This window comes from Lipotes vexillifer, unplaced genomic scaffold, assembly GCF_000442215.2.
Source record: "Lipotes vexillifer unplaced genomic scaffold, Lipotes_vexillifer_v1.1 scaffold1765, whole genome shotgun sequence".
Lineage (NCBI taxonomy): Eukaryota > Metazoa > Chordata > Mammalia > Artiodactyla > Lipotidae > Lipotes > Lipotes vexillifer.
In genome coordinates this window covers 459650-479462 of record NW_006777677.1, presented here as the reverse complement: position 1 = coordinate 479462, position 19813 = coordinate 459650, and the positions used below count along the sequence as shown (strand labels likewise).

Sequence of the window (19813 nt, the reverse complement as noted above, 5' to 3'; positions counted from 1 at the left end):
CTTTCCCTAATGGAAGCAGAGATAAGTAACTTAAAACAGGAGCAAAAAAAGTTTCATGAGGTTACAAAGAGAAAGAATTTCTCTTAGGAACTGTAATCGTTTCTGTACTATTACTACCATATGCTTTTTCCAGACTATATGACTTGGACCAAGATTTCAGAAGATTTACAATATAAAGAAATTTAACTTTTTTTAGATAAAGGAAGTTATCTATAGTGGCGATATTTTACTGCATATAGTCCCTAAATTGAGCACTTCATTTACTAAAAAAAAGAAAAAAACTAAAAATTTTAACTGTAAAAGATTAATAAATTTTGTTTCTTGAAGATAATAAATAACATCTTTTGATCCATTTTATCTTTTATTCCATTCTTGCCCCTGCCCCCAGCCTTGACTCTGTATTGCTTAACTTACAATAACTCTTGGCATACAGTTAAAAATTACAGCCTTCCCTCTCAAAGAAAAAGGAGTAAGTCAAATTCCAATATGTAGACTTGTTTCTCTCCAATTAAAATACACACACAAAACTGACAATTCGTTCAACAAATATTTATTGAATGCCTTTTGTTTTGTTTGTTTGTTTGGGGTTTTTTTGGCCACACTCTGCGGCATGTGGGATCTTAGTTCTCCAACCAGGGATCGAACCTACCGTGTCCCCTGCAGTGGAAGCGTGGAGTCTTAACTACTGGACCACCAGGGAAGCCCCTTATTTTTGGTGCCAAGCACTGTGCTAAGTGTTGGGGGTAGGATACAAAGATGAGAATAACAGTGCTGGGCTCTGAGGCATTAAAAGATCTAATGACACGGTCAACAAGTAGTATGCAAAGTATACATATATATTGCTGTAAACTAGAAGAGTGTTTTGTTTTTTACATTTTGAAGGTGACAGACACTTTGAAAACAAAATGAAAGCTCACTGAAGCTCATTATCTATGAGCCCCCTAGAGCACTGACAGAGCATGCTTCTCATCTTCCAGCACTTCTCTCTGCTGTCCACTGAAAAGCACATATACAGCTGCTCTGTTTACAGAAATTCACTTATCTAACTTTTCAGGATTATATGTGTTTGATACAATGAGCATTCTCTGTGCAGGGAAGGCTCATCTGCAGGACTGATAAAAAAAGTAATTTCACTTCCCTATTACTCTGCCACTGGGTAGAAGAAAATATGGAAAAGTCAGGTACATTAATGGAAGTGGGTAGAGAAAACATCAATACATATCGATGCGATCACTGTTTCTCCTTTAGAGAAGAACACGATGCTCTTCCTCCAGCAGACTCCTCAACCAGTTTGACTCCAAAAGTACTTTCTATAAGCATTTTAAGAACTATGGAAAACAGGCACAATATAAAGAATTTCTTCAATATCTGGATATTAGCTGCTGTACACCAGCAGTATGTTAGCAATGGAAAAACAAAAGTAATAGTAGTATGTATGCGTGAGATGCAGCAGAGGTATTTGAAGGCATTTAAATTTTATTCACTAGGTAAAGAACACAAAAGATTTTGTAAAGAGGAATAATACAGTCAAATCAGTATTTTTAGACTATAGTCAATTATACCTCAATAAAGCTGGGGAAAAAAAGACCATAAAAATATTTTAAGACTGGAACTCTGCATATAGGTAGCTTATAGGTGGGGATATCCGCTATGAAGCTACAAGCACTGCATGAACATAATCATCTCCCCATACCAATCCTAGATATTACCATTGTTTTCAATCTCCTACTTCAGGGAGAAAACAGATGTCATCAGACAGAAATCCCTTCAACTTTTTACCATCAAACCTAAAACATATTCCTCTTTCCTGTGTTACAACAAGGAACACACTACCTTAAATCTATCTCTCCACCAGTGGACCAAAGCTTTAATACTCAAGGTGGGATTTTCCAACCAACAACTTCAGCATTATCTGAGAGCATACTAGGAATGCAGAATATCAGGCACCACACCATACCAACTGAATCAGAATTTGCAATGTTAACAAGATCCCCACGTGATTCACATTATGCACATTACTCCCAGTTTCTCAGAATCCTTATACTATGAATTACCCATTCTCTCTCTTTTTTTTCTCTCTCTTAACTCTTTGACCTCTAAAAGAAAAAGCCCCACACTCCCATTCCAATACAACTTCTCAAAAATTTTTCCATACTCCCTGTCTCCGTTTCTTTCTTCAACTCATTCAAATCTGACCCTCAAGCCACTCTACTCAGCTCTCATTAAGATCAATGATCTTGGGACTTCCCTGGCGGCACAGTGGTTAAGGATCCACCTGCCGATGCAGGGGACACGGATTCAAGCTCTGGTCCGGGAAGATCCCACATGCCATGGTGCAACTAAGCCCGTACACCACAACTACTGAGTCTGCACTCTAGAGCCTGTGCTCCGCAACAAGATAAGCCACCGCAATGAGAAGCCCGCACACTGCAACGAAGAGTGGCCCCCGCTCACCGCAATTAGAGAAAGCCTGCGCACAGCAATGAAGACCCAACGCAGCCAAAAATAAATAAATAAATAAAACAAATAAATTTATTAAAAAAAAAAGATCAATGATCTTGGAAATGTTGCTAAATCCAAAGGACATCTTTTAGTCTTCACCCTACTTGACCTCTCACCAGTATTCAACATAATTGTTCTTTCTCTTCTTTAATCACTCTCTTCCCTGCGTTGACGTGCACTAATGATGCAAAAGCAATGGTGGATAAAACTGCTGGTGCTTTAGCATGAATCAAGGCAGCAGCACTAAACTGTACCACTAGTAATGGTATGGTATTCTTCACTGCCAAGCTCTAGCATGGGGGGAAAATTATTTATTTTACTAAACCTCAACCCTTGAATACATATCTTTTTAATATCCTACTTAAGGAAATGGAAAGTAAGCATAAAGCACTTCTGCATAGGAAAAGTACTTGTACAACTGCTGGAGAGCTGAACTAGCCACTTTTTTTCATGCAACATCATTTTTACTTGAAAGAACTTCAGGCAAATTGTGGTTATTCAGACTTGGATATCTGGCAAACATTTTCTCAAAAATTAACCAAGTAAGCCTTTCACTTCAAGGAAAAACAACTGACAGTATTTGTTGCCAATGATAACATTCAAGCTTTCAAGCAAAAATCACAACTTGTACCTGCCACCAGGAGCTTGACAGAGCTTCCCAATATTTAAAGACCTTTCTGATGAGATTAGTAGTCCTAATAACAAATGTGAGTTTGTGATACTGTAGAATGACATATGGCAACATTAGAAATATCTGTATAACTCAGTAGACCAATACTTTTCACAGGACCAGTGCATGATCTTTCAAACTTAAACATGGGTTTAAAAAAACCCACTCAGGGACGTCCCTGGTAGTCCAGTGGCTAAGGCTCCATGCTCCCAACGCAGGGGACCTGGGTTCGATCCCTGGTCAGGGAACTAGATCCCACATGCCGCAACTAAAGATCCTACGTGCCACAACTAAGACCCAGCACAGCCAAAAGAATAAATAAATAAATATTTTTTTTAAAAACCAACCCATTCAAAGTACCAGAGAGACCAACAGATTTTAATGTACAAGAGTATGACAAGGGCTTCCCTGGTGGCGCAGTGGTTGAGAGTCCGCCTGCCGATGCAGGGGACACAGGTTCGTGCCCCAGTCCGGGAAGATCCCACATGCCGCGGAGCTGCTGGGCCCGTGAGCCACGGCTGCTGAGCCTGCGTGTCCGGAGCCTGTGCTCCGCAACGGGAGGGGCCCGCGTAAAGCAAAAAAAAAAAAAAAAAAGAGTATGACAAGTTCACTGATATTTCAGAACCCACATTATAACTAACCCTTCAGAAACTATCACTTGCCTATGCACTACTATGCATAAAATAGATGGCTAATGAGAAACTACTGTATAGCACAGGGACCTCTACTCAATGCTCTGTGGTGACCCAAATGGGAAGGAAATCCAAAAAGGAGGGGACGTATAGCTGACTCACTCTGCTATACAGCAGAAACTAACACAACATTGTAAAGCAACTATACTCCAATAAAAATTAATTAAAAAAAAAAGAAACTACACTCCCCCCCCTCAGTTTACGTATGATATCAAAGAAGAATATCCATAATTACACACAAAAAATATTACAACATTCCTCCCTTTTCCAGCTACATCTATTGGGGGGGGTGAGTTTTTCTTCATATATTTCAGTCAAAACAACATAATGCAACACAATAAATGCAAAGCAGATATGAGAATCTAGCCACAACCACACTCATGATCTCAGCCCCTCAAAACATGGGAGCTCCTTGGCAGTGGTTAGGACTTGGCGATTTCACTTCAGGGGCCCAGGTTCAATCCCTGGTTGGGGAACTAAGATCCCACAAGCCATGAGGCGTGGTCAAAAAAAACCAAAAACCATAAACAAAAACATAGTCCTCTTCCAGTGTTCTCTCTCACTGAACGGCATCGTCATCCATTGTAACCTGAATCATCCATGGTACCTCCATGCAATGAAGAGTAGCCCCCGCTCGCCGCAACCAGAGAAAGCCCATGCACAGCAACGAAGACCCAACACAGCCAAAAATAAAATAAATAAATTTATAAAGTAAAAAATTTTTTAAATAAATAAAAATTTCCTTTAAAATTGTTTCAGTATAATAACACTTCTAAAAAATGCCATTACAAACACCTCTACTATATGTTACTACTTAATGGAAGACATGATAGTTGATTTGACTGGTAGGTATGACTTACTTTTTAAAATACCAAAAGTAATTCTCAGGTCAATGAAAACCCTCTAATGAAATCTATGAATGTTCAAAAACCTATTTCACTTTTCTATGAATCTGACCAAAACAAGCATTAACAGAGCAGCAAAATTATTATGTTCTCAAAGTTTGCCAATAACAATAACTACTTGAAATAAAGGAGTCACTAACAGACTGTGATTTGGGAACTTTGTTCATAAGGATTTTTATCATAATAGTACTGTCTCAATAGGATTTACAACTAAGAATTATTAACTATTCAGTTATTAATTCATCTTCATTAATCATTCAAAAATGAAGACGATTAAAAATGCTTTGTCAATTTAGTAATTCAGCCTTTATTCTCACCTCAAAGAAATTAAGATAATTATACCAAATTTTATGTCAACATCTCAAACATTTTCTACTAATTACTTCAAAACGGCATTAGAATAAATATAGAAGCATCTGAGTTTTCATTTACTTATCACCGGGAATTCAAAATTGTAAATATAAATGTAAAATAAACAATGAAAACCAAACGTGTTCAGCATTCAGAAGAACAGTTAATCTAACTGGGCAAGTATCACATAAGAGGAAAAACATGGCATTAATGGCCAGTCTAGAACTGATTTCTTTACATTTTTGCACAAATTCTACACAACCTCTGAATAAAACTGCTTAAACTCTCCAAACATCAAAGTCTGTTTCTATTTTTCCGAAAAGTATGCTATATGGTTAACATCCAAATTTCATCCTCTCCAAACTGAAATTTACAAAGCAATGATTTGCTTAACAAAGTATAGGGAATTCCCTGAAGGACCAGTGGTTAGGACTCAGCACTTTCACTGCAGTAGCCTGGGTTCAGTCCCTGGTGGGGGGAACTAAGATCCCGCAAGCCATGTGGCACTGCCCACCCCCCCCAAAAAAAGGTACAGTGTCCTAAGACTTAACACCAATGAAGAAAGGGCAGTTGGGAACATATGTTCATTATCATCTGCATTTTCATGTCAATTTAAGCCAATTACCTGATACAGAAATAGCCACCTTTAAAGAAGTATTTGTATTTTCCCAGCTCATAACATGTTTTGAAATTGAATCAATCAAGCTATGGGTTAAAATCAGTATTCCCTACTAATTCCTATTCATCCAATAAACATGCATTTGTGTCATCACAATTATCATTACTAGAGTTAGTTCACCTACTAATTTTTATTTCTCAGTAAAGTGTAAATGGAAAACTGCAAGAACTTTTTAAAAGATAGTTTTAAAACTCACTAAACAAAATTCTACACAAACTGAAATCAGCAAATGGTTGAAAACATGTAGATGTCCCTACAGTAACCCCAAAGGAAGATGATGAAGGGATGTACTTACGTTTCAAAACAACGATCCACGTTGTCAGACATCAAAAGCAGCATGCATAGCTGTTCAAGGGCTATTAGTTGCATGTCCCTTTCATCTCCCTGTCCCATCTGTAGCCATTCCAGCAATGTATCTGGATCCACGTCTGCCATGGTTTTTTAAAAGCTTCTTTGCTCAAATTTAAAAAGTAAAGGCAAAAAGTCCTCTAAATGTCCAGGACTGATCAGCGTGGGTTTAAAATTTTTTTCTTTTACATCCGCTAGAGCCAAATTTTTGTGGTGTCCTCCTAGGAATTAGAAAAGACTCATAAGTATGTTTCGATAGAGCGCTTAATGCAGTTTTTCAACTTTCCTTATTCCTCGGGTTTAACTTCATACATTGTACTAAATAAAAACCAGTTTTGCACAAGAGTATAAGCTGATTAGGTTGCTGCTTAACTGGAAACCAGAGACGTCTTTGTCAAAGACAATCAAACAAGCTTCGGATCCCACTACTGCTTATCACTAACGTCTGCGCCAAAAAGCAAACAACACCTTACTAAAAAGGTTCTTTTTTTTTTTTCCAGCAAACTTCTTTCCCCTTCCTCCACCCAAAACCGATCTTCTGATAAGGGTTAGATTCAGTATTTTAAGGAGACTAAGCACTTTGATCCAATTCCCCCCCAAATTAAGTTTCTACTTTAAAATTACCTCCAATTTCATAAATTCTGCTGACTTCTCAATTTATTTACTGCTCTTAAGATGTCCAAATACAAATGATAATTAGATACAAGATCTATCTATGAATAAAGACTTGATTAGGAATTCTGGCAGTCTTGACAACTGTTCTTAAAAGTTTAAAAAGAAAGGCTAAAAGTAAGTACAATGGACTAACACGTTACGGATCAGAACATAGGCCAATCTACGGTCCTCCTTCCCCAGCCCCACAGAATGGGGCAGTTAGTTAAAAACAACAACAAGGACAGCAGCAACAACATCGGAGAAGCAGCCCCAATAAGCATTACAGAAGCTCGTAAGCGCCCTGACGGAAGGGCAGCTTTGGGTCCCACGTAACCCAGCTGCAGGTGTATAAATCCAGCGGCAGGTCCCGTTAGGCACCCAAAGGCGGCGATCTGCAGGGATGACCCAACACTCCGGGCCCAGCCGGCTCCGCACCGGGAGGCGCAGGCACCGCGCTCTGGTTTTCCGGCACCAAACCCGGCTAAGTTAGGTACCTGTGTCGAGGAGGAGGGGAAGTTTGGGAGGAGGGGCAGCAAGCCTCTCTGCCTGAGAGGAGGCCGCCGGGGCGGGCAGGGCGATGGGTCTCCCGGGAGCGGCGCCCGTAACTCGGAGGCCCGGCGGGACGTCCCCGGCCCCGCCGGGCGGCGAACCCTTCTCAAGGACAAGGGGGGCCAGCCATGGGCTCTGGCTCGGAGAAGCCGGGTCCCTACGCGGGCAGGGCCAGGGAGGGGAACAAAGGGGCTAAGCGGGTGAGTCGGCGGCAGCCCCGCCGACCTCACCAGGGTCCGGGGTCTCGCTCCCGGCTCGCCGCCGTGCATCCCAGATGCCTGCACCACGCCTGGCCTTTCTGACCGCCCAAGGCGCTCCCGCCTCCCCTTCCCTCAAGCTCTTACCCGGGCCTGTCGTCCCAAACCGCCCCGGTCCAGCTCCAAGCAGGCCGCGGGCAGAGCAAGGCCCGGCCGCGGCCCTCGAGTTCCCAGGAAGCTGCAGGCCGCGCAGGTCGAGCCGGGCAGGCGGCACAGGAAAAGCCGCGTCTCGTCCCTCCCCTTCCTCCGCCGGGACCTGGTGACAGGGAAGCGAGAGGTTCCCCAGACCGGCGGCCGCCAGCTCACGTCCCGTCTTCGGCACGCGTCTCCTCAGGCCCTGCAGCTGCTCAGAGCCCCGCGCGGTGCTGCCGGCGGCGGCGGCTGGGGGATGTAGCGTCCATCGCGATCCGGGAGGGGGATGGGTGGAGGGTCGGATGAGAGCCGGGCGGGGAAACTGCGGAGGGCAACCGTGCGCGGCGGAGGCGGAGCAAATACGCTCTCCCTGCTCGGCCCTGCAGGCCGCCACGTGGGGCGCTGCGGAGACCAGCCGGCCCACAGCGCTGGGGTGCCTAGCCGGGGCGCCGGGCGACCGGACGCGTCGTCGCCGCTACCGGGGCCTCGGACTCCTTCAGCCTCGTCGGCTGTCGCTTTTCTGTCGTACGCCCTGCGCCTTCACGCTTCGCTGTCAATCCGAGCGCACTCCCAGCACCCCGCGCACACGGCTGCACGCACGCTCAGCGTGTTTTGCACGGTGTGTACACACTTGACGTGCTCCTGCTTAAGGCCCCGACGCCGCCCGTCAAAGCTGCGGCCCAGGCAACCCCCGCCACGAGCTTCCCCTCCTCTCGGCTGGTCATCCCTCCTCGCGCACGGAAGTGCGTCGGGGGAGGAAAAGCGCCTCCCTTCGGGAGGCAAACCGCCCGGCAGTTCACCAGAAAGGAAAACTTTCACCACCGCCCTGGGAGGTAAATATTGTCTCCATTGTACAGATGAGAGAGCACTGCGGCTCCCAAAAGCGTGAATCAGGCCCAGTGGCTTCCCCAGTAGAAGCAGCTCCTCGAGTGTGCTTTTGAGTTATTCCTCTGCGTTGTAGTCTCCAATATGTCCATTATTATTACCTTCAAACGTTTTATTTCACACGCGTTGAAAACAAAATATGCCTGCTTATGGGACGGGCTTGGAGACATTTAGGATGTAATTAATTGGAAATGTGAATATAGCTTTTTTTTTAATCAAGAAATGAATCCATTGGTTTGTGAGATAAGTAAACCCATGCCCCGTACACCCACTGTACTTTTTCATCTTTTAAAAGAAAATGAGTATTACATGATTGTATTTGAGTCGTGTTCCTTTAAGCAATCAGAGAAGCTGCTACGTATGCTTGAAGAACTAGTATTTTGGAAATTACAGATTTGCACCTCAGATATCTATAGGTACATGTCCCATTGTAGCAGGTAAGGGTTCCCAGGTCTCCTGTTAATAGGTCAAATTAAGAGAAAAGAGTGGAGGATTCCACTATCTTGTCCCAAGTACAGCACATGAGAATAATTATTTGTGAGCTATGAATGTGACTTGGGGCTGCCAGGAAAATCTTCAAGGAGGAAGTGGCATTCCTTTTGGACTTGAAGAATGGGTAGAATGTGAACACTTCAAGGCAGGAGTAAGAATACAGGCAAAGCCTGATCTGTTCTGAAACAAAGGAAAGAGGACCTGTGCCCCAAGCAAAAACCAGCATTAAGCAAGGATATAGAAGATAGGAGCTAAAGTAAGCAGGGACTTAAATGTGTGGGATGCAGAATTTAGGCTAAGGAAGCTAACAAATTCTGGACTAGAACATTGACTGGAAAAATTATAAAAGTCTTACAAAAATGTATAGGGCAAGAGTGTCCAGAATGGCTAAAAGGAGCTACCTAGACAAGGAGATTAACTGGGAGATTGCTAAAATCCTACAGTAGTGGAGAAAGGGCCTAATTTTTGGCAATAAGAATAGAGAAGAAATCTTTAAAATACTTCTTTAAAAAATAGATCAGAATTTAAATAATTATATAAAAGTATAGTTTCCTTTATTCCCTCACCATCTCTATTAATACCACCCACTTCCTACCTGGAAAATTAATGGCTGTAGTATACTTTAAAGAAACCTTATCCAAAAATGCTGACCTTTTTTGTGATTTTATTACTGAATCCTTTTTTAATTGAAATGAGATCCCAGAAAAAGAGCATTAAAGGAAAGGAATAAAGCCCTGCAGAAAACAGGAGACCCAGATGAAGGCAACTGACCGTGCTTGAATATATGTCCCAAGAAACCAGGATATATTTAACATGTTAATATTTCACCTTGATGTCAAAATCTAAGAATAATGAACTTTAAGAATTGCTATGTGCCAGGCACTGTAAGGTACAGTGAGTAAGTCACAGACCTCATCTTCAATAAACTATAAAAGTCTAGAGGAAGATAGATGTATTCACATCCACTGTGTCTGGCTCCATGATCATACTTATCACATAATATTGTCAGGTACACTGGGACCATCAAGGAGGTAATGATATCTTGGAAGGCTTCAAAAATAATGTGTGAACCATGTTTGGAGCTGGCCAAACATTATGAAGACCACGTGAAGAGGCATAGAGATGTGGAGAGGACTCCTCTTGGGGGAGGAGAGGGAACAGGCTGCCTTTTGGTATAGGCCCCACTTTCATGAAGGATCTTCAGTATATACACAGTTGGAACCATTCAACAAGATCAAAAAGGAAGATGTTCATTCAAATTTAAACTCTTATCCCACTGATTGGCATTACAATGAAGTAATTTTTAAAATAAATCTTATGAATAACACAATTATATGACACTAAGTTTTTTATGTATCGAAAGCATTGTTAGCTGTAAACATTCCAAATACACTACAAAAAATGTCTGGGCATTTCTTGAACTTTAACTGGAAATGGGGATGTCTGTGGCTTTCCTCAATTTCTGAGAGGCTCTGAATATGAAAGAATGTAATCAGTCATTTTGGAAGAATAGGAAATTAATTTGGCTGGAACCTAGGGTAGAGGTTGTGGCTGGAAGAGAACATTGAGGTTAATTGGAATCAATTAGCTAAGGGTCTTGTGCTAAGGAGTCTGAACGTTGGGTGAACAGTGTTGTTCTTTGGGTGATGGGGAGCTTTTGGACATTTTAAACAAAGGAGTGCTGTAATGCAAACCAGGTTTTAGGATGATTAAACACCTTAAATTTAAAATTGATTTCTATGAAGCTTTAGTTAGCAAGAGACTTTTACATATATTATTATTTAATCCTCATATATAATTTTATTATATATAAAAAATGATATAACAGCGTAGGTATTATTATTATTTTTTTTTTTTTGGTATTATCTTTATATAAGAGGAAAAGCTCAGAGAAGTTAGGTGACTTGCTCAGGGTCTCATAGCTCCTCAGGGACCGGTCTCGTTCTGAAACCCAGGCCTTCAACTCTTCAGGCTCTTAAGAGTCTGAAGGAATGCTAAAGATAACCTACTCTGTCTTCCCTCGTACTGAAAAAAAAATGTAGTAATTTGTCTGTGCCATCCCTCACTTGTTATCCAGCCTTTTCTATGATATTTCCAGTGTTGGAAAATGATTATTTCATGAGGCAATGCATTTTACCCTGATCTATTAGCTCCAATTATTAAAAAGTGGTGTGGTAGAAGCTGGCTGACCAATATCTGAAACCCTGTTCCCATTTTACTACCTGGGTGAACTTGGATAAATTATTTGATCCCTCCAAACCTCAGTTTCCTCATATGTAAAAAAGGATGACAACAGCTACATAATTAGATGAACATTAGAAGAGTTGAAGGAGATTGCGTATGCAAAGAACCTAGACCAGTAATTTTCAACCTTAGCTGCACATTAGAGTCACTTGGGGCACTTTTTTTTTTAATAGACTATTTTTTTAGAGCAGTTTAGGTTCGCAGTAAAGTTGAGCCGAAAATACAGAGAATTCCCATACACCTCCTGCCCCTATACATGCACAACTGTCAAAATCCCCCACAGGATAGTACATTTGTTACAATTAACGAACCTAGGTTGACACATCATTATCACTCAAAGTCCATAGTTCACATTAGAGTTCACTCTTGATGTTGTATAGTCTACGGATTTTGACAAATATATCATCACACATATCCATCATTATAGAATAGTTTCACAGGCCTAAAAATCACCTGTGCTCTATGTATTCATCCCATTCACCCCTAGCTCCTAGCAACCACTAATCTTTTTACCTTGTCTGTTGTTTTACCTTATCCAGAATGTTATATATTTGAAATCATATAGTATATAGCCTTTTCATGTCAGTTTCTTTCACTTAGTAATATGCATTTAATGTTCTTTCATGTCTTTTCATGGCTTAATAGCTAATTTCTTTTTAGGGCTGAATAATATTCTGTTGTCCGGATGTACCAAAGTTTATTTATCCATCTACCTACTGAAGGGCATCTTGGATGCTTCCAAGTTTTGGCAATAAAAATAAGCTTCTGTAAACATCCAGGTGCAAATTTTTACATGGACATAAGTTTTCAACTCATTTGGATGAATACTAAGGGCCATAATTTCTGGATTGTATGGTAAGAATATGTTTGTTTGTTTTTTTCCTTCCAGTTTTACTGAGATATAATTGACATATCGCACTGTATAAGCTTAAGATGTACAACATAATTATTTGACTTACATATGTCATGAAATGATTACCACAGTAGGTTTAGTGATCATCCATCATCTCATATAGATACCACATTAAAGAAATAGATTAAAAAATTATTTTTTCCTTGTGATGAGAACTCTTAGGATTTACTCTGTTAACAACTTTCATTTATAGCGTTCAGCAGTGTTAATTATTGTTATCATGTCATAAATGACATCCCTAGTACATATTTTTCTTGTAACTGGAAGTTTGTACCTTTTGACTACCTTCATCTAATTCTCCCTCCCTCCCACAAGAATATGTTTACTTTTTATTTTATTTATGTATTTATTTATTTTTCGGTACACGGGCCCCTCACTGTTGTGGCCTCTCCCATTGCGGAACACAGGCTCCGGACGCGCAGGCTTAGCGGTCATGGCTCACAGGACTAGGTGCTCCGCGGCATGTGGGATCTTCCCAGACCGGGGCATGAACCCATGTCCCCTGCATCGGCAGGTGGACTCTTAACCACTGCGCCACCAGGGAAGCCCAAGAATATGTTTACTTTTGTAAGAAACTGCCAAACTGTCTTCCAAAGTAGCTATACCATTTAGCATTTCTTTTTTTTTCTTTTTTTTTTTTTTTGCTGAGCTGCATAGCTTGTGGGATCTTAGTTCCCTGACCAGGGATCGAGAGCGCCAAGTCCTAACCACTGGACCTCCAGGGAATTCCCTCCCATTTTGAGTTCCATAAGCAGTGAATGAGAGTTCCTGTTGCCCAACATTCTCGTCAGCATTTGCTGTTGTCAGTGTTTTGGATTTTGCCCACTCTAATAGGTGTGTAGTGGTATCATATTATTGTTTTAATTTTCAATTCCCTAATGGCATGTGATGTGGAGCATCTTTTCATATACTTATTTGCTACCTATATATCTTCTTTGATGAGGTGTCTGTTCAGATCTGTTGCCCATTTTTTAAGCATATTGTTCATTTTCTTGTTGAATTATAGGTGTTCTTTGTATATTCTGATAGTAGTCTTTATCAAATGTGTCTTTGTGAATGTTTTCTTCACCTGCGGAACTTTTAAAATGTCAGACGATCAGGTCATATCTCAGACCCCTTCAGTCAGGGTCTCTGAAGATAGGATCCGGACATCAGTATTTTTTAAAAAATATTTATTTATTTTGGCTGCACTGGGTCTTAGTTGCGGCTTGTGCGATCTTTGTCTGCAGCATGCAGACATCTTAGTTACAGCATGTATGCGGGATCTAGTTCCCTGACCAGGAATCAAACCCAGGCCCCCTGCATTGGGAGCGCAGAGTCTTACCCACTGGACCACCAAGGAAGTCCTCGGACATCAGTATTTTTTAAAGTCATTCTAATGTGTAGCCAAGGCTGAGAACCACTGACCTAAGTCAATACAATAATAATAATATTTAAATATAATGAAACTATCATTATTATTATTGCTGCTAAATTTTCTTAGGCACTTATCATGTCCTAATGCTCTTCTAAATATATTACAAGTATTAATTCATTATGGACCTTAGCTACTTTGATGTACTATCTATGTTGCCTTGGCCTCTCTGAGTTTTGTTTTCCTAATCTATAAGCCTAAGATAATAATAGAAACTAACCCCTCATAGAATAAACATATAAACAAGATAATGCATGTAAATGCCTACCACATATTAAACAGTCAAAAGTACCAGCTATTAATATTAATTACATTATTAGTTGTGCTCTCTAATATGGCATGCTAGGTCTGCTCCCTCTTCCATGGGACACGTCACCACAATTAAAGACAGCAGTCATGATTCCACGTCCTTTTTTCTCCAGGCAAAGTAAGTCTAGTTCCTTCAACAGCTTTACCCTCCTTGGTCATGGTCCAGTTTCTCCTGAAATTCTTTAACTTATTCCTAAGTCTAAAACTGTGCTTTAAAGGTGGTCAGACCAGGACAGAGGAGTAGTCTTCTGTTGCATTGGGTTGGGAGGGTGGTAGTCACATCACTCTTTTGGCTCATACAGAGTCTGCAGTAAACTAAAGCCCTTACTTCTTGCTACCTGAACTGCCAAGCCAGCTTTTCTTCAGTCTTTTAATTTAGCGGTTAATATTTTTGTCCTTAATGTTTAGACTTATTAAATTTTGTCTTGTTGATTCTGCATCAGTGCTGCATCCTGTGGCAATCTCTTTGAATCCCAATTGGGTAGTGAAATGTATCAGCCATCCTTCCAAATTCTTTGTTAGTAGTTGATTAGATAAAGGTGCAACAGAACTTGGCCAAAACAAAGGCACTGGTGTGTCACAAACCTTTCACCAAGCAGTTTTTTATGCATTAAGTAACATTCTCTTGATGTAGTTGTTCAGGTAACTATGACTTTACCTAACAGTATTTATCACCTGACCCACTTACATCCTTCTTAGCAATAAGAATTTTAACATATTTTTTAAAAAAAAGTGACAGTACTAAGAAAATGAAAACCAAAATTGAGTCTTATAGTACAGAATGAACATATTGTATCCAAGATTTTAAAGGAAATATTGTCAATTGCCTTCTTGAAATCCACTTATTTCAACTATGACATCCCAATAATAACATTTGGGGAAGTTGGGTAAAGGATATATATAGGAAGTCTTTTTATTTTTTTTGCAATTTTTTTGTGTTTGAACTTATTTCAAAATTGAAAGTTAAAAAAATAAGATAGTAAGTTTAGGTTGAGATGACTAATTCTTAGTATTGCTGTCTTCTAGGAATCATTCTTTTCTAAAGATTTCAAAAATGATGTATTTATAAATATATTCTAGAATTTTGACAATTTTTTACAAGATTCACTCTATCCATCATATGTCCCTTGGTAGTGAAGACAGAAAACAAATAATAGTTGTAAAAGTTGTGTGTTTTATGTTCCTAGTTAGTTGTTCTTTCTCCAAGGCTAAAAAAAAAGGTTGTTACTCTTCATTAGCATGCTCAGGTGCATAATAAGTACTTTATAACTTAGTTAAAGGAAAAGTAGGATCTGATTTACGAAAATTCATTCAATAGAAGACTTTCAAGAACCTAAGTTCTGTAAAGAAGTCTGTTTTCTGGGACTTCCCTGGTGGCGCAGTGGTTAAGATTCCTCCTGCCAATGCATGGAACATGGGTTCGATCCCTGGTCCAGGAAGATCCCATATGCCTAAGAATGACTAAGCCCTTGAGCCACAACTACTGAGCCTGCACTCTAGAGCCCACATACCACAACTGCTGAGCCTGTGTGCCACAACTACTGAAGCCCACGCGCCTAGAGCTCGTGCTCTGCAACAAGAGAAGCCACTGCAATAAGAAGCCCGTGCACTGCAACAAAGAGTAGCCCTCGCTCACCACAACTAGAGAAAGCCCACACACAGCAACGAATACACAAAACTGCCAAAAAAAATAAATTAATAAATTAATTTTTAAAAAAAGAATTATAGGGGGCTTCCCTGGTGGCGCGCAGTGGTTGAGAGTCTGCCTGCCGATGCAGGGGACGTGGGTTCGTGCCCCAGTCGGGGAGGATCCCACGTGCCGTGGAGCGACTGGGCCCGTGAGCCATGGCCGCTGAGCCTGCGCGTCTGGAGCCTGTGCTCCGCGATGGGAGAGGCCACAACAGTGAGAGGCCCGCATACCCCCCCAAAAAAAGGAAATAAATAAATAAATAAATAAATAAATAAAAATTTAAAAGAATTATATTTTCTTATTACATATTTTAAAAAGTGTATTGGGGAAAAACCTATAATAATTGTATAAATTTGAAGTTTCTCCTATATATTTGCTATTAAGGGATTATTGTTAATTGTTTTTAATGTGTGATAATGATATAATGGTTATATTACCAAAAAAAAAAAAAAGCATCCTTATTGCTTAGAGGAGCATACTAAAATATTTACAGATAAAATGATATGATGACTAGGATTTGCTACAAAATAGTTTGAGGGGATAGTGGGTAGAGTACAGATGAAACATAATTGGCCATGCACTGGGGATAACTATTGAATCTGGGTAATAAGTACATGGGGGTTCATTATACTAGTGTCTGTAGTTTTGTGTGTATTTGAAAATCTCATAATAAAAATGATTTTTTAAAAATATGTGGGAGGTCTAAGAGGATAAAGGAAGCAATACTGACATTTTGAGATAATCTTATGGAAATGTTTCTTAATTTTAAGTTACAGCATCATTTAACCTTTTATCTATGGAGAGAGTGCTATAGTTATTTACTTAAGCTTTTTAAAACTCAATATAGTTCAAGTAAGTTTATTCTTATGTTTTTGTTATATAATAAATTAAAGAGGTAACATTATAGGGGATAATGAAAGGAACAGATATTTTAAAAATTAACTTACAAACACTTATACAGAGCTTACTATGTGTAGGCACCCTTTTAAGTGCTTTGTAATTACTAACTCATTTAATCCTCCTCACAACCCTACAAGGGAGATAATGTTATTTTCTCCATTTTACAGATGGGGAAATGAAGGCCTATAAAAGTTAAGTAATCTATAAGATCACACAGCTGGTAAACAACAAAGGTGGATTTTGAATCCAAAAAGCCTGGCTGCAGAAGCTCTCTCTCTCTCACTGGGCTAAATGAACCCCCCACCAACACACACACACCATGATAAAAAGAAATACACCTTGAGGCATTAAGCATATAGAAATTATAGCACAAGTGCAGAAAAATAAATACACCAGGATATTTACTGCAGCATTTTTATACTTACTGAATATTGGAAACTGCCTACATGTCCCATCAATAGCAAAGTGAACAAATCTGCACAGATTCATTTAACGTGTGCAGATGTTTAAAAGGAGATTGACCTAGAAATATGAAAAATATTTAAAATTAGAATAGAAAGTTGCAGAATCATAAACATTAAGATCCCATTTTTAAATTTTATATATAATATGAATAAACATAATGGAAGAGGGACTTCTCTGGTGGTCCACTGGTTAAGAATCTGAGCTTCTGCTGCAGGGGGCCAAGGTTTTGATTCCTGGTTGGGGAACTAAGATCTGGCATGCTGTGCAGTGCGACCTAAATGAATGAATGAATGAATGATACATCAAACTATTAAATGGTTTCCTCTGAAAAGTGAATCAGAAAAAAGGGAATAAAGGAGAGCACTTCAATTTTTATTTTATATTTCTTTTTAGTGTTTGAATTTCTTTTACAATCACTTTTGCAATTAAAAACATTTTTTTAATGTAATACATATATACAGTGTAAAACTTGGGAAGTCCAATAGAATAAAAAGAAAAAATAATAATTACCTACCACCTTGAGGTCATTATTATTAACATTTTGGTAACATTTCCATGATCTTTTTTCCTATATAGAAATATATACATACACAAAATCATACACATTATATATTGTGATCATATTAAATAATATGAAATTAATGACAGTAAACAAGTCTTAAGCCCTTTTCTTGGACTTCTTTCATCACCAGAGTCCAAAATTCATCTACCCAACTCCATCGCAGCTCATGTGTTATTCAAGGAGTCCTTTTTATCCTTTTTATCAGCTAACTAAAGAAGCCTGAGGGCCAGAATTTGATTATCTGAGCTAGGAAAACTAGCTGCTTTCCTTCAGCCTTAAGGATTAAACTTATACTTTCAGAGATCAGTGTGTCTGCCATAGCAGATGAGTTAAAAAGGTGAGCAGTTATTCAAGTAAAGCTCCTTAGCAGAAAAATCCATCTAGGTCATTCAAAACCAAAATTACTTCCCTCGAGGTCATTTGCCAAAGCTTATCTGAATCCTTGTCTAAAACACCTTGGAAGGTAAATCAGAATTTAATATAAACTTGGAGCCCAGGAAATATATTTGATTTACTAGGTAAATGCCAATGGCTTGATAATACCTGCAGACTGTATATATGTATTATTAATGTGAGAATGTGCATATGCTGAGGTAATCTAGAGATTAAGGCAGGCAGCTTCTTGACCAAGGAAATTAGCCACCAAGCTTTCATGGAAATGATATCTGTACTAGTTTTTCTTTGAAAATCATCATTAGATTTCAAGATTTTTTTATTATTCACGTTCTTTAGTTTTATATTCAATTTTCTGATGTGTGCATCATATATATCATACATACACATATGTATATATTTAAATATATAAACTTTGTATACACATGTGTGTACATCAAATATATGTATATATATACTTTGAATAGCTTTATGGAAATATAATTCATATACAGTTAATGCTTTTCAAGTGTACAGTTCAGTGGTTTTTATAACAGTCCCAAGGCCTTTTATTTTATTTTTATACCTTTCATGCTGTGAATTCGTAGGGAATGGGTTTCAGCAGTTCAGGCTCCTTTCCATTGGTTTTTACAAAGTTTGCTTCTCTGGGTGAAACAGGCTGGTGCTTTAGTTGAATCCAAGTACCACTGTCTTTGGCTTCCTTCTTTTTCTGATTATTTTCCTTCACATGTTTCAGGAAGCTATCTTTGCTCTTAAGAATGTTTAATACATTCAGTATATACGTTAATTCTCTTGGCAAGATTCTTGCCCTTAACTCGTTTGTTTACAACAATGCCAACAGCATGCTGGGTAATATAGTAGACTCTTCCAGTTTTGCCTTGGTAACATTTGTGGGGCATTCCTCTTTGAATAGTGCCCATTCCCTTGAGGTTTACAATATCCCCTTCTTTGTAGGTTTGCATGTATGTGGCCAAAGGAACAACAACATGTTTTCGAAAAGGCCTAGAGAACATATAGAAGGTGCTTCTCTTCTTTCCATTTGTGTTCGTCATTTTGGTGAATGACTGGAAGATGGCAGTTCCAGCCAAAAGTGTCTTTTTTAATAATAGCCATCCTAGTGAGTGTGAAGTAGTATCTCATTGTGATTTTTATGTGCATTTTCCTAATGACTCATGATGTTGAGCATTTTTTATGTGCTTATTGGCTCTTCATATGCCTTCTTTGGAAAAAAATCTGTTCAAATTCTTCATGCATTTTAAGATTGGGTTATTCGTTTTTTCATTGTTGAGTTATGAGTTCTTTAAATATTCTGGATATAAGTCCCTTGTCAGAGATATAATTTGCAAATATAGTCTCCAATCCTGTGTGTTGCCTGTTCAGTTTCTTTTATTTTTTTGGCTGCGTTGGGTCTTCATTGCTGCGTGTGGGCTTTCCCTAGTTGCAGCGAGCAGAGGCTACTCTTCATTTCCGTGCGCGGGCTTCTCATTGCGGTGGCTTCTCCTGTCACGGAGCAGGGGGTCTAGGCACATGGGTTTCAGTAGTTGTGGCTCTTGGGCCCAGTAGTTGTACCGAACCTGTGTCCCTTGCATTGGCAGGCAGATCTTAACCACTGCGCCACCAGGGAAGTCCCACCTTTTCAGTTATTTTTTATTATTATTTTTTTATTGCGGTACGTGGGCCTCGCACCGTTGGGGCCCCTCCCGCTGTGGAGCACAGGCTCCGGACGCGCAGGCTCAGCGGTCATGGCTCACAGGCCCAGCCGCTCCACGGCACGCGGGATCCTCCCGGACTGGGGCGCAAACCCGTG

The 19813-nt window shown here is 39.7% G+C and overlaps 1 protein-coding gene across 1 annotated transcript in view; it reads right to left on the bottom strand.

Moving 5' to 3' along the window:
- HECTD1 (HECT domain E3 ubiquitin protein ligase 1) overlaps positions 1-7786 on the bottom strand; it is a 94061-nt gene extending 86275 nt beyond the window's left edge. Inside the window, exons 1-2 of the mRNA XM_007451264.1 lie at positions 7296-7786; positions 6095-6255 (exon numbers count right to left, since the gene is read on the bottom strand). Of these exons, the coding sequence (XP_007451326.1) occupies positions 6095-6234 (140 nt within the window). The 5' untranslated portion in view covers positions 6235-6255; positions 7296-7786. The remainder of the gene's footprint in view (positions 1-6094; positions 6256-7295) is intronic.
- Positions 7787-19813: the final 12027 nt, after the last annotated feature.